Source organism: Crotalus tigris, unplaced genomic scaffold (assembly GCF_016545835.1).
Source record: "Crotalus tigris isolate CLP2741 ecotype Arizona unplaced genomic scaffold, ASM1654583v1 scf7180000018759.1681925, whole genome shotgun sequence".
Classification (NCBI taxonomy): domain Eukaryota; kingdom Metazoa; phylum Chordata; class Lepidosauria; order Squamata; family Viperidae; genus Crotalus; species Crotalus tigris.
The window spans coordinates 21,105-36,133 of record NW_024097185.1 but is presented as its reverse complement, the minus strand read 5'-3'; the positions used below and the strand labels follow the sequence as shown (position 1 = coordinate 36,133).

General features: G+C 45.3%; 1 protein-coding gene across 2 annotated transcripts in view; it reads left to right on the top strand.

Moving 5' to 3' along the window:
• Window positions 1–15,029, top strand: part of IL18R1 (interleukin 18 receptor 1) — a 35,793-nt gene that overhangs the window by 18,046 nt on the left and 2,718 nt on the right. For both annotated transcript variants that reach the window (XM_039355810.1, XM_039355811.1), the window contains 3 exons: window positions 4,563–4,696; window positions 6,565–6,726; window positions 7,358–7,516. In XM_039355810.1, the coding sequence (XP_039211744.1) occupies window positions 4,563–4,696; window positions 6,565–6,726; window positions 7,358–7,516 (455 nt within the window). The remainder of the gene's footprint in view (window positions 1–4,562; window positions 4,697–6,564; window positions 6,727–7,357; window positions 7,517–15,029) is intronic.

The window sequence follows — 15,029 nt, the reverse complement described above, 5'->3', positions numbered from 1 at the left end:
CAACTGTCAGAATCCAATTATACTTCATCTCCAGTTATCAATTATAGAAAACCCCATTTCTGCCCTCTCTGGATTCTGTCATAAAGAAAGAGAGGGGGGTGAACAAAGGGGCTTTATGGCCCTCACTTCCTTTGGTACAACTTCAAAGGGTTTGAATGTGGTTAGCACCAAAAGGCCTTATCATAACAAAGGAGGCTATTTACCTTTCATGTAGTTTATCTGAAGTCTCCATCCAGCCGGAAGAAAGGAAAAAAGGGGTGGGATTGTGATGCCTGAAACTGTCACTGGAAGAGGGGGGTGATTGGGTGGGACTACTGGGGAACCCCTTAAAACCTCGAATGGGAGAGCTTGAACCCCAAGTCCTGTCTAGAACGCCTGCAACCATTTTCTCTTAATAAAGGATTCCTGTTGGAAGAATTGTTCCAAGAGTTCTGTCTTCTTAAGATGCAAAGTGGGGTGGGTCTTTACATTAGACAGGACTTGCGAAATTAATCCACCTGGAAGGGAGACCCTTGCCGGGGGATTTTGCAAAAAATTACCATGTCAGACAATGGAGCAAGAAAGGGGGAAAACTCCCTGGAAAGAGAGCCGCTGACCAAATTGGAACCTTGCCAGATGTTGGAATCCGAGAGGTCAGATTCCTCAGGAGAAGAAGTGGTGGAGACACGGGACCACAAGCCTCGCTGGTCAATGGGCGTTGGAAAGAAAAGTGAGTGGGGAAAGGAATCAAGAAAGGTGACCCTGAGACGGGGGACCAAGCAACCAGAATGGAAGCAGGAGATGGAGAAATCCCTGCACACAAGTGAAGAGGGAGGAAGCTGGGCACCGTACTCAGACTGGATCCTAGAGAAAGCTATTGACCTGATGAAGAGAACTCTCAGCTCCCTAAGAGAGGAGGATCCTGAGCCCTACGGCTCCCCCAGCTCCTGGAGCCGCAAAGGGAGAGACACCGAGGGGGACGTGGAACCTGCAACCCCGGGGACATCTACTGATCCAGCAGTCCCCACCCCCTACCGGACCACAGATGGCAATCTGGACGGAAGACACTACCACCAACAACGGAGGCACCGATCCATCCCAAGACGTCCACCATTGGAGGTGAAATTCAAAGGGGAGCCAACACACTTGGAGTTTTTCCTAACCCAAGTCCTCAGCTACATGGAGGAATATGGGCAGGACATTCCCAGCGACAAAGCCCGCATCCGGATCGTGCAATCTGCCCTGGATGGACCGGCTGCAAATTGGGTGATGAACTTGCATGACTCCAATGCCCCAGAACTCAGTAACTTCAACCATTTCATGTCCTCTTTGAGAAGATGATTTGAAGACCCCCTGGCTGATCGCAAAGCCCGTGAAAGGATAAAAACGATGAGGCAAGGCAAACGCCCGGTGGCTGAATATACACAAGAATTCCGGGCCATTGCCAGCAAACTGAATTGGCCAGAAGACATCCTCCTTAGCCATTTCAAAGACGGACTAAATTATGATCTATATGACGCTTGCCTGCCCCAAGGGGACCCACACCAACTTGAGGAATGGTACATCTTGGCAGAGGAAGCAGAGATCGACATATTGAAGAGACACCGCCGAGGAAAACAATGGAGCCGCCCCCCGCCTGAGCTGACACACGAACCGGTGAAATCATCGGCTACAGCCAAGAAGCAAATGGGGTGTTTCAAGTGCGGAAGAGAAGGGCATCGATCTGTAGAATGTCGCTCCAAAGCCCCCCAGCACAACCCAGACAGATCTCCAATCAACAAATATCGGAAAGTCTTCAGCTAAGCCAAAAGAAACTGCCATGAGAATGATGGAAATTGCGGAACCCCCCACTGCTCACCAAGGGGAAAGAACTCCAGCCTACACCACAGGGGATGCCTCAATGACAGCTCCCAAGACAGTGACTATATTAATCCCCCCCATGCCCCGAAGCCTTAATAGACTCTGGCTGCACCCGCTGCCTCATTAGCCCAACACTAGTGGGGAATCTGGGCATCCCATCCAGGAGACTGGAACAACCAATCTCATTTGGCCAGTTAGATGGATCCATAGCAGGGGGGGTGCCAGCTACCCTAGCCACTCTACCAATACACCTCTCCCTGGGCAAACATGAAGAGGACATAACGTTTGTGGTGACCCCAGGCATGGAATGCCCAATGATTCTAGGGATGGAATGGTTGAAAAAATGGAACCCCTGGGTAAATTGGAGGACGACAGAAATCAAATTCCCGAAGGGGGACCCTATGGACTTAAAACCCCAAGGGAGGCTACCAGAATCAAGAATAGAAAAAGCATCCATAGGAGAGGAAAAAAGATTAACAGAAATACCAGAGGAATATAGGGACCTTGCTGAAGTCTTCAGTGAGGAGAGGGCGAATGAGCTTCCCCCCCACCGACCCACAGACTGTACCATTGAATTCAAGCCTGGGGCAAAACTCCCGAAGCCCAGATTATACTCCATGAGCCCAAAGGAGAAGGAGGAAATGGAAAGATTCATTAAAAAAAAACCTAGAGAGAGGTTTCATTGAGCCAGCCAAGCCTAAAGTGGCTGCCCCGGTCCTTTTTAGAGAGAAGAAGGATGGCTCTTTACGTTTATGCATGGATTATAGGGCCCTGAATACAATCAGTGAAAGCAACCTATACCCTCTACCCCTCATGAAAGACATGCTGTCACACCTATAGAAAGGGAAAAAATTTTCTAAACTAGACCTAAGGGAAGCTTACTATCGCGTGAGAATTAAGGAAGGGGACGAATGGAAGACTGCATTTAACTGCCCCATGGGGTGCTATCAATTCAACGTCTTGCCATTTGGATTACAAGGGGGCCCTGCAGTCTTTATGCAATTAATCAATGACGTTCTAAGGGAGCACCTGTTTAAGGGGGTCCTTGTTTACTTGGATGACATTCTTATCTTCACCGAAACAAAAGAGGAACATGTCAACCTTGTCAGAGCGGTTTTAAAGAAGCTGCGAGCCACCCACCTATATGCCAAACTCTCAAAATGCGAATTCCAACAGGAAAGGATAGACTACCTAGGTTATCGCATATCCCCCCAGGGCATTGAAATGGACCCAGAGAAGGTCAAGCAGTATTAGATTGGGCACCACCCTGCACAAGAAAGCAACTACAAAGTTTCCTGGGCTTTGCAAACTTTTACCGCCAATTCATCCCCTCATTTGCCCAGATAGCCTTGCCCCTCACTAACTTACTAAAAACGAAGGGAGCATCCTCAGTAAAACCTAGCCAGCCACTAACATGGACAATGGAGTGCCAAGCAGCATTTGAGAGACTAAAGAGACTTTTTTCTGCCGAACCAGTACTAAGGCACCCAGACATGGACAAGCCCTTCATAATACAGGCAGATGCAAGTGATGTGGCAGTGGGGGCTGTTCTATTACAAGAAAATGATGAGGGGTATTGCAACCCTGTGCATATACATCCAAGAAACTCACGGAAACAGAACAGCGCTGGCCCGTATGGGAGAAGGAGGCTTATGGGATACGTTGGGCATTACTCACGTGGCGACAGTTCCTGGAAGGCAACAAAATCCCCTTCCAGGTGTGGACTGATCACAAAAATTTGGAAGCCCTGAAAACTGTCCAGGAAACTCAATCCCAAACAAGCCCGCTGGTCCCAGCATTTTCACCAGTTCCAATTTAAGCTCAAACATTTACCAGGAAGAAAGAACTTCCTGGCAGATGCACTATCTCGCATGCCCCAATATAACAGCGCACGAACCACAGACTCTAGACCAGTGGTTCTCAACCTTTCTAATGCCGTGACCCCATAATACAGTTCCCCATGTTGTGGTGACCCCCAACCACTTATACATCACCGGGTGCCAGGGGCGTGGCCAAAGAAAAGAGGGAAAAATGGCGGACGGCCTTGTTTGGTGACCCCCGTGAAATGGTCGTTCGACCCCAAATGGGGTCCCGACCCACAGGTTGAGAACCACTGCTCTAGACCAATGATGGCAGAGTCACAACTGGCAGCACCAGCAACCACAAGAACCCAAGCCAAATTAAAACCACAACTGGACAGCCAAATTGGAATTGAATTCAGAAAAAGTTTGGAAACAGATGAATGGTTCCAGAAAAACAAAAATGTGTGCACAATGAGAGACGGGTTGCCTTGGGTAGGGGAAAAGTTATATATACCAACAACTCAAAGAGTCATTTTCATGCACCTTTGCCATGACACAAAATCAGCAGGGCATTTTGGATTTGTAAAAACTTTACATTTAATTAAACGTCCATGAAAAAGGACATAGAAAGTTATATAGCCAGTTGTCCAAAATGTGCCACGGCAAAGAGGTTGCAAGGGAAATAAGAACTGCCCTTTACATAATTGGAAACTTCCAAAATCCTTCTAGATACATCAAATGCCTGAAAAAGGGAGCAGGAGTCAGACTATCTTTTATGACTGAAGACCAAATCAATTAATTGCATTCAATAAGCTCTCTTCTTCAGTTTATTTAAAAGTACAATCCCTTGAATTCTTTGAGGTTTTCTCCAGAGTAAATGCTAATAGGATTGTTATTGTATAATTTCCCCTTTCTTAACAGTAATGAAAATGGGAAAAAATATGTTATGAGACAACTTTGGTTTAAACGTGTGAAAGAAGAGAACATCAATTGTTCATACAAATGCATCTTTTCTGAAAATGGTTTTGAACAGCAAACATTTATATTGCAAAAAGGTATTGTACAATTTAATCTAGTATAAAAATTAATTTATGTAATACAGGTGTCTACATATGACCCAGAAGTGGTACTAAGTTTAAACTCATATGGGGAAAAATAAACTGTAAAGCCTAAAAAGAATTCTTAGAAAGTGGACAGATAATTTTGGATGTAGCTGATAATAGAACTTGAAAATTATGCAAGGCTAATTACTAGTTGAATTCTATTTTAATCTAAATTTGAGTTTTTGTAGATGTAATTGTTTCAGAGACAGCAAGTTAATGCCCATTAATATCAAACACTTATGGTATCTCTAGATAATAGTCTCATACACTCAGACCCATCTCCTAATGAAATAAAATATATATATTTTAAAATGGCCATAATATTTTGGAATTGTCATTTATGAATTATTTTAATAAGTTGAGCATTCAGATTTCTTAAAAAATGGGAAAGACATCCATATTATTGTACAAAATAATATGATTTTCCTTGGCACCTAAAAAGACCAGCATCTTTGGTTAATTGTTTATATTTTTAAGTATTTCTTTTTTAAAAACTAATGGCATTCTCAGGCCAACTTTGGATGTAAACACTACATAATTCAAAATATTTTATATTCATCTACTTTATCAAGTTGACATATTTATATAAAATAACAATAAGAGATTATAATTTGCTGTTTGTAAATCAGTTATTCATCAGCAATATCGATAAACTCAACCTTAATTATCAAAGTTTTTCAGGTGGGCAATACAGGCTAGAAAAGAAGGTATAAACATATTTGTTGATAATTCTTGGAAATAATAAAAAAGGTCTTTCTGTGAATATCTTTCTTAGCAGACAAAAAAATTAGCTGGTTTCTAATTTGGGACTAGCATTCTTGTACTTATATATAAAATTCAAAATTGCCTAAAATTGATTTTTATTCTATACTATCTAGAATGAGTGTACTTGTTTGCCTCCAGTTATCTGCCAATGTCCCTATAATTCATTTATTTATTTGTAAAATTTATTAGCTGCCCTTCTTGCCAAACGGTACTCTGAGTAGCTTACAATATTAAAAGATAAAACTGCATAATGTATAATAATATACTATGAATAATCCTCCTTTCTGGTTCTGTTTTTAAGGATTGTTTTACATAAATGAGGCTGGGAAGTGGTCTGTGAGAAGGAGATCTTGAGAGACAGGGTGAAGAAATGTTGCTGAGGGACTGGTCAGATAAGAGAGGGCATAATGGAGAGTGGGTAGAGAAAGATGCTCAGAAGCGACCTTCCCTAGCTTCTCAGGCTGTAAAGGAGATGGTCGAAGATTTCTACTTTCTCACTTGCAAGATTTTGTTAATATAGCCTTACAATTAATTTGACTCATCTGTCATGTTTTCTGTTTGGTCTCCCTGGAAAGGCTGATAGACTTATAGACAATTTGAACTCCAGCTGGCAAAAAATTGGCTTGATACTTCATTGTATAAAGGATAATTGAGAATGGATAAAGCCTTCTAAGTATCCCCTAAAAGTGCTCTGCACCTCTGTTTGAATTTGACAACATTTAGTTGCTTCTTTAATGCCAAATAGTGACCTTAAGTGAGTGAAAGCAGATGGATTTTCTAGTTCTGAATTTGTAAGTTATGTTAAGGTTACTTAATAATAGATAAATTATTTCATAACTTTATAGGCTGTAAGAATATTTTTCTATTTTAGGCTGTAAGAATATTTTTCCTTTTTTTTCTATTTTAAGATAGAAGTACAAAATATTATTACCTATATTTCTGTCCCAAAGCATACTAGACAGGCATTTGGCTAGAAAATATTTTAACTTCTTGTGATTATTAGAGAAGCTTGCCTCCCTGAGCAATAATTTATTATCTTCTTTTTTTCTTCCTAGAATGTAATCCAGATTTACCAGTTCATGCTTTTACTGCTGGAATGATAATGGCCATAATATTTTCCTTTATTGCTGTAATGATGGTGATTCTCTGTGTAATATTCAAGATTGAGCTTATTTTATTGTTCAGAGATATAACGGGAAAAGATGAAACACTGGGAGGTAAAATGATTGGTTTGACTTAATAAAAAATAGTGTTGATTGAAATCCATAAATATCAAAGGGGAAGAAAGAAGAAATTGTAACTTCTTCACTTTTCATTATTACAGTCTTTCTCTGTTCTGAAAGAAGATAGAAATTAAGGATATAGAGTTGTTTTTTTGAAGTAACACAGATACATAATTGTTTTACAAGTCTCCAAAATTAGAAATTATTGATTCTGTTCACTTTGTTTCTGCCTTCCTTTAGCTCACCATTTAATACGGAGTAAACAATCTTTATTTGATTGTTTGATAAATAAAATACCGTAAATGCCGGCGTACAAGGCGACCCGGCGTATAAGACGACCCCCGTCTGTCGCCGAGCCGCATTCCTAGAACGTCGTCTTATATGCCAGAAACTACCAGTATTTCTGGCATATAAGACGACTCGGCATATAAGACGACCCCCGTCTTTGGCGCCGATTTTAAAGCTTGCGGAAGTCGCTTTATACCCCAGCATATACAGTAAATACAGAATAAATAAATGCTGTTTAGCCAATTGTACAAGGGAATAGGAGACCCTGCCTGAATGTTATTCCTATGAGTGATTATGTCAGAGAAGTACATTGACTCTGTGTATTAATTATTTATAGATGGAAAACTGTATGATGCTTTTGTGTCTTACCTGAAAGACTGTACACCAATATGTGGTGAAGAGAGAAAATTTGCTCTGGAGATACTACCTAAAACATTAGAAGATCATTTTGGATATAAGTTATGCATTTTTGAACGAGATATTTCTCCTGGAGGAGGTAGGTAGATGGGATAAATAATCATTGAATACACTTGTTATGTTTGCTGTTTGTTGCGGCATTGAAGAGGCAGCAGGTGAAACAAAACTCTCTTTATTGCAAAGGCAAAACCGAAACTGGAAAGCACATGTTCCATCCCTATTTATACATTCAGCATAGGAGGCGCAACCAATAAGATCACAGTATTCTCCTACTCAATTGCCTAACAAGTAGGCTGCAGACAGAAAGTCTGGCTTGCTGGCCATGTGGCATGCTAACTGTTACTACACAGTTCAAGCACCCAATTTCTTAATTTTAACTCAATACATTACACCCCTTCCCCCTGGATCATTTACACTTACAAACCTTGCTTGTTTGTGTAACACCACAGATAATCAAGGCATAATAATATACATAAGCATGACATTACGCTATTCCAGTAACAAGAATACTTAAGCATTTAAGTTTTCAAGAAAACACATAAGCATTCAAGATTGCAAGGACAATATATAAGCCTTTAAGTTTGCAATGGAAAATACATAAGTATTCAAGTTTGCAACAACAAAAATCTTATGTAGTCTTTTAAGTATTTCGGCGGCCCTTTGCCTGCTTCAAATGTCTCGGAGCTGCTGCTAGCTCCCAATCTGCAAGCTCGCCTGCCAGGCTCGGCAGACTGGGGCTTTGTGACCCATCCGACATGGGTAGAGCCAATTCTTGAAGGCTGGTCTGTTTCGGTAGACCCAAGTCTGTGTCTATTTCTCTGTGGCTGGCCTGTTCTGGTAGGCCTGAGCCAGTGTTCCTCGGTGAGGTAGAACCCACCGGATCAGCGTGAAAAGCCTTTTGAGGAGCCAATTGTTGGCAATGTCCTGTGCATACAGTGCCTGAGTTAGGAGCAGCCTTGTTTGCAAAAACCCCGTTTGGCAATCACAAGGTCTCGTTTCTGCTGGGACACCCAAATTCATGATCACAATCATGTTCCTCCTCCCCCTGAGCAGAGTCATGAGCAGAAGGATGGTTTGGCAGCCTCCGTCGCAGCTGGTCAATGTGCCTTATTTATTTATTTATTTATGAGACTTATATACCGCTTTAAGTGCAAGCACTCTCTAAGCGGTGTACACCAGTAAGCAATGTATATATATATATATTTACATTGCCCCCAACAATCTGGGTCCTCATTTTACCTACCCCAGAAGGATGGAAGGCTGAGTCCACCTTGAGCCGGTGAGATTTGAACCGCTGACCTGCTGAACACAGTCAGCTAAAGTGGCCTGCAGTACTGCACCCTAACTGCTGCGCCACCTCGGCGCCTTCGAAGCACTCGAGCATCTTCCAGGGCCACTTCGTATGAGAACGGCCCTGACACCTTGTAAACCACAACTACCACCCACAGTGCCCCTTGCCCGTAGTTCCATGCCCACACTGGGTCACCCTTTTGCAAGTGCCTTGGTGCCTTAGGCTGCTGCACTTGTGAAGCAACCCTGTCTGGATGTAAACCAGTGGTTCTCAACCTTTCTAATGCCGCGACCCCATAATACAATTTCCCATGTTGTGGTGACCCCCAACCACTTATACATCGCCGGGTGCCAGGGGCATGACCGAATGGGTGTGGTCAAGTGGGTGTGGCCCCCAAGTGGGTGTGGCCACTGAGTGGGCGTGGCAAGAAAGACAGCCCCGGCCACCATTAATGCTGTGCTGCCGCTGCATGTATTTTAATGCATGTTTACCCTGCCTTTAAATGTGGGACCAAAATTTACAGAAAGTTAGTAAATAATAAATAAGAACGGGCTGCTTTCATTTGAACCATAGATTATAGTGGGGACCTGGAGGGATTTTCTTTCACTGAAGATGAAAGAAAGTATATGAAAGCGAGGGAATAAAAAGCAAAGCAGAAAGGAATAAGAAGAGTGAGAAATGGCATGGAGGTTATAGGTTTCGTGGATCAGAAATAAACAAAACAATTAAATCAGTTTTAAGAGAATAAATGGCAACAAATGGAAGATTCAAACTAGTTTTAAGGGAATAAAAGGAAATAAATGGAAGTATTAAACCACTTTAAACAATAAATGGAAGAATCAAAGCAGTTTATAAGCAGTTTATGAAGGGGAAGGGATGGAGATGGAGATGGAAGGAAGGAAGAAAGGAAGGAAGATTGAAGGGGAAAGGAAGGAGATGGAGAAGGAGAGGAGATTGAAGGGGAAGGGATGGAGATGGAAGGAAGGGAAGGTTGAAGGGGAAAAGGAAGGAGATGGAGAAGGAAGGAGATTGAAGGGGGAAGGAAGGAAGGAAGGACAGCGATTGAAGGGGAAAGGAAGGAGATGGAGAAGGAAGGAGATTGAAGGGGGAAGGAAGGAAGGAGAGAAAGATTGAAGGCGAAGGGATGGAGATGGAAGGAAGGAAGAAAAGGAAGATTGAAGGGGAAAGGAAGGAAATGGAGAAGGAAGGAGATTGAAGGGGAAGGAAGGAAGAAAGGAGAGAGAGATTGAAGGGGAAGGGATGGAGATGGAAAGAAGGAAGGAAGATTGAAGGGGAAAGGAAGGAGATGGAGAAGTAAGGAGATTGAAGGGGAAAGGAAGGAGATGGAGAAGGAAGGACATTGAAGGGGGAAGGAAGGAAGCAAGGAAGGAGAGAGAGATTGAAGGGGGGAGGCGCTGCCAAGGACACACAAGCAGCTCCGCACAATTCCCCGGGGAGGGAGGAGGCTCTGGCGGAGACCCAAGCAGTGGCACATCCGGGGCCTCGGAAGCACGGAGGATCCGCGTGCCTCGGAACCGCCGGCTGCCCTCTCACACCTGCACAGGGACCTGGAGCAAGATGACCTGCTGGTTCTCCGAGGGGTGGGATTTGTTGATATGGTGGGTGAGGCTTGGCAAGCTGTAAAATGTTATCGGGCAGTATTTGCAGGGGAAGGCCTGGGCGGCATGGAGCACGTGCAGGTGACGCTCCTGACCGCTCTTACTGGGGATGATCTCCCCGCACACTGGGCAGAGGTGGCACTCCCCAGACAAGGTCAGCGGGCTGTGGCTATCTGGCGCCGCCTCTTCCAGACAGGCCTCGGGAAGCGGGCGAGCCTGGGATAAGCCGTCCAGGGGCTCGTGGTGGAGCGGCAAGTGCTTACACAGAGTGCTCTGGTGTCAGAAGCGCTTGGTGCAATGCGGACAGGTGAATTCCTCAGCTCTGGCAGCCTCCGTTCTCCGCTGCTGCTGCCCCCACTGCTCCCGGGACTCGGCATATCCTGCTCGCTGCTGCTACTACTGTTGCCACTGCTGCCACCCCCTCCCTTGGCAGTCTCCTCTGGAACAGGCTTGGTCTTGGTCGGCGCACCGGCGACGTACTTGCCTCGTCCTCGAAGTGCAACTTGCGGGTTGCCTTAGCCTTTCTGCCCTAAGACCGCTTTGGTGTGCCTGGGCTTGGCCCATGGCTGTGCTGAGGGGCAAGCGGCAGGCCAGAAGTGATGGCGGCGGCAGCAGCGACTGCCCAAAGCTTGAAGTCTCCTCTAGGGCCCAAGAGTAATGGTTCGGGTGCCGGGGAGGACTTGGCTGAGACGGGAGAGGCCAGGTGGAGGCTACGTTCCTTGCTCACTGCTCGTGCTGGACTGTGCAGCGGCACCAGCGAAGAGGGGCCCTCCGGCATCCCAAAATGCGGCACCATGGGCACAGGCAGAAGTGCCGCTTTGGCAGATTCCAAGGCAGAAGCCGCGCTGGGGAAGTGAGGGGCGGGAAAAGGTGGAGGAACCAAGAGCTACACCAGATCGCCTCCTTCCAACCCAGCGGCCGGGTAGCAGGAGCAATGCGTCCGGTAAGAGATGGGCATAGGTCTGCTACTCCTTTTTACCAAAAAGCTCCGGGGCATCCTCAGGCAGCTCCGGAAGGCATCTGCAGCTGGTGATGCTGCTGCCTCAGTCTCTGAGCGGCAAGCACGGTTCTAGCATCCAGCTAGTCCTTCTTCGACCACCCCACCTTCCCTCCGTCAGCTGAGCCAAGTGGGAGAAACAGAAGTGGTGGTGGAGGAGGAGGCCTCTCTTGCTTTCTGCCGCTTGTTCTCTCTCGCTTTCTGCCACGTACTCTGAAACCGAAGCTTCCTTAGTTTATATAGAAAAAAGCTGTGCATGCGCAAAGAGGAGGGAGGCAGGAACGGCTTTGCGTGCCACCTGTGGCACTTTCAAAAGCCAATAATGGAGTAGCACAGCTAAGGAAAAGGGGAAAAAATGGTGGACTGCGTTGTTTGGCGACCCCCGTGAAATGGTTGTTCGACCCCAAATGGGGTCGCAACCCACAGGTTGAGAACCACTGATGTAAACGGTCCAGCTTCGTGATCAAGCGTCGCCCCCATCTTAACTCATTTGGCCTTTTGCCCATAGAAGTGTAGGGTGTTGTGCATTGGCAGAGTAAGAAATCTGCCAACCTATGGTGCCAGTTGCCAGTTGCAATCTTCTTCAAGGTTTCCTTGGTCGTTCTGACCATACGCTCTGCTTGGCTGTTAGAGCCCGAGTGAAAAGGAGCCGAAATGGCATGCCTAATCATATTCGCCCTTAGAAAGGACTGAAACTCTGCAGAAGTAAATTGAGCCCCATTGTCTGAGACTATGACATCTGGGAGCCCATGTGTTGCAACGATGCTGTGCAGAACCTGGATGGTCCTGGCAGTAGTCATAGTGGAAACTGGAGCAACTTTTAACCACTTGGAGTGGCTGTCCACAACTATGAGGAAAAGTTGCCCCTGAAAGGGGTCTGCAAAATCAATATGAATCCTCGACCATGGGGCTTGAGTGGTTTCCCATCTGTGGACTGGGGCATGTGGCATTTCTGGCCTCGACTGCTGGCAAATGAGGCAGCTGTGGACCTGGGCCTCGATATCTTTATCAAGCCCAGGCCACCAAAAGTAGCTGCATGAGAGTGCCTTCATCCGGACTATTCCTGGATGTCCCTCATGCAGAGAATCAAGGATTCTAGCCCTCAGTGAGGTCAGGATTACAAACCGGCTGCCCCATAAAATACAACCCTTATGAGTGGATAACTCATTCTTCTTTTTCCAAAAACTCTGAAAGTTAGGGCCCGGACACTTTTCAAGCCATCCTGTGAACACCCAGTTCAACATGCGGCTCAGCGTGTTGTCTGAAGCTGTTTCAGTAGCTACATCCCCTGCATTAAGGGGAGACTCTGGCAAATCCTGGATAGCCAGGATATGGTTAATTGGAGCTGGAGCTGGTTCTAATAGCTGTAGAGGCAACCTACTAAGGCCGTCTGTGGCCCATTTCTTTACCCGGTTTGTGAACCAGACAATAATTGTAAGCTGATAGGAATATTGACCACCTCAACATCCTAGGAGAAATAATCTGGAGTGTTTGTTTGTTCATAGTGAACAACCCCAGAAGAGGCTTGTGATCTGTGAAGACCACAAAATGCAGTCATACAAATAGTCATGGAACTTTGGTATACCTGCCACTATGGCCAATGGCTCCCTATCAATCTGTGCATAATTGCATTCTGTTGAAGAGAGTTCTAGAATAATAGGCTATGGGAACTTGTGTTCCATCAGCCCGAAGATGGCTTAACACAGCTCCGATCCCGTATGGAGATGCATCACAAGCAATGCTGATTGGAAGCTGTTCATTGAAATGAGTTAACACTGCATTTGATGATAACAGTGCTTTAACTGGTGCAAAACTCTGCTTGTGGACACTCGTCCACTTCCATTGGGCCTTCTTGTCCATGAGCCGTTGTAACGGCTCTGCCACTTTGGCCTTGTGGGGAAGGAAGGTGTGATAAAAATTAAGGAGTCCCAAAAAGGCCTGAAGTTCTCCTTTTGTCTTGGGACTGGATGCCTGCTGAATTGCTTTAAGCTTGGATTCAGCAGGATGAATGCCTTTGGCATCTATACGAAACCCAAGGAATTCTGTGGAAGTAACCCCAATTTTATATTTTTCCTGCTTGAGTTTCAGCCCCGCTTCGCAGAACCACTGCAAGACTGCCCTGAGATGGTCAGTGATGTTTTTGACTGATTCCCCTGCTATGGGGACATCATTGAAATACGGGCACACACCCAGAATGTTGCGGAGCATGTGCTCCATTACGCTCTGAAAAATGCCCGGGGCTACACTAACCCTGAACTATAATCACTGCACCTTGAAAGCTTCCCTGTGGGTTACTATGGTCTGGGCCTCAGCTGTGGCGTTGTCCACCGGCAGCTGCTGATAGACCCGGGCCAAATCTAATTTGGCAAAAATGCGACCTCCCTGTGTTGTTGTTGTTGTTAATTGCGAAGTCATTTCCGACCCATCGCAACCCCATGAACAATGTTCCTCCAGGTCTTCCTGTCCTCTACCATCTTCTGGAGTCCATTTAAGTTCACACCTACTGCTTCAGTGACTCCATCCAGCCATCTCATTCTCTGTCGTCCCCTTCTTCTATTGCCCTCAATCTTTCCCAGCATTAGGCCCTTCTCCAGTGAGTCCTTCCTTCTCATTAGGTGGCCAAAATATTTGAGTTTCAACTTCAGGATCTGGCCTTCTAAAGAGCAGTCGGGATTGATCTCTTCTAGGACTGACCGGTTTGAACGCCTTGCAGTCCAAGGGACTCGCAGGAGTCTTCTCCAGCACCATAGTTCAAAGGCCTCAATTCTTTTGCGCTCAGCCTTTCTTATGGTCCAACTTTCACAGCCATACATTGCAACTGGGAAAACCATGGCCTGGACTATACGCACTTTTGTTGGCAGGGTGATGTCTCTGCTTTTTAGTATGCTGTCTAGATTTGCCATAGCTTTCCTCCCCAGGAGCAAGCGTCTTTTAATTTCTTGGCTGCAGTCCCCATCTGAGGTGATCTTTGAGCCCAGAAAAATAAAATCTGTCACTACCTCCATTTCTTCCCCATCTATTTGCCAGGAATTGAGAGGGCCGGATGCCATGATTTTGGTTTTCTTAATGTTGAGTTTCAAGCCAACTTTTGCACTCTCCTTCTTCACCCACATCAAGAGGCTCTTTAGTTCCTCTTCACTTTCTGCCATTAGAGTAGTATCATCTGCATATCTTAGGTTGTTGATATTTCTCCCGGCAATCTTAATTCCAACTTTTGTTTCATCTAGCCCTGCCTTTCTCATGATGTGCTCTGCATATAAGTTAAATAGACCTCCCTGTAGGGATGCCAAAATGTGGCTGACTACAGGCACCAGATAGGAGTGCTGCTGTATAGCTTTATTTAGTGTGCATTTATAGTCAGCACAAATGCGAACTTCCCTGTTGGCCTTAAGTGGCGTAACTGTGGGAGTTTCCCATGAACTGTTATCTACCAGCTCCAAAATGCCTTGCTGCAACAGCTTGTCCAGCTCTGCATTGATTCTCTGCTTCAGGGCAAAAAGCACCTGACAAGGCTTTATCCTTATTGGTGCTATTGTAGGATCAAGATGGAGGGCAATTGGGGGACCCTTGTACTCCCCTAACTTAGGGCTGAAAACATCAGCAAACTCTTTACAAACTGCCGAGAGGCTCGAAGTTTGCAAACTATTTAACCCAGTCACTTGAATTCCCAACACATCAAACCAAT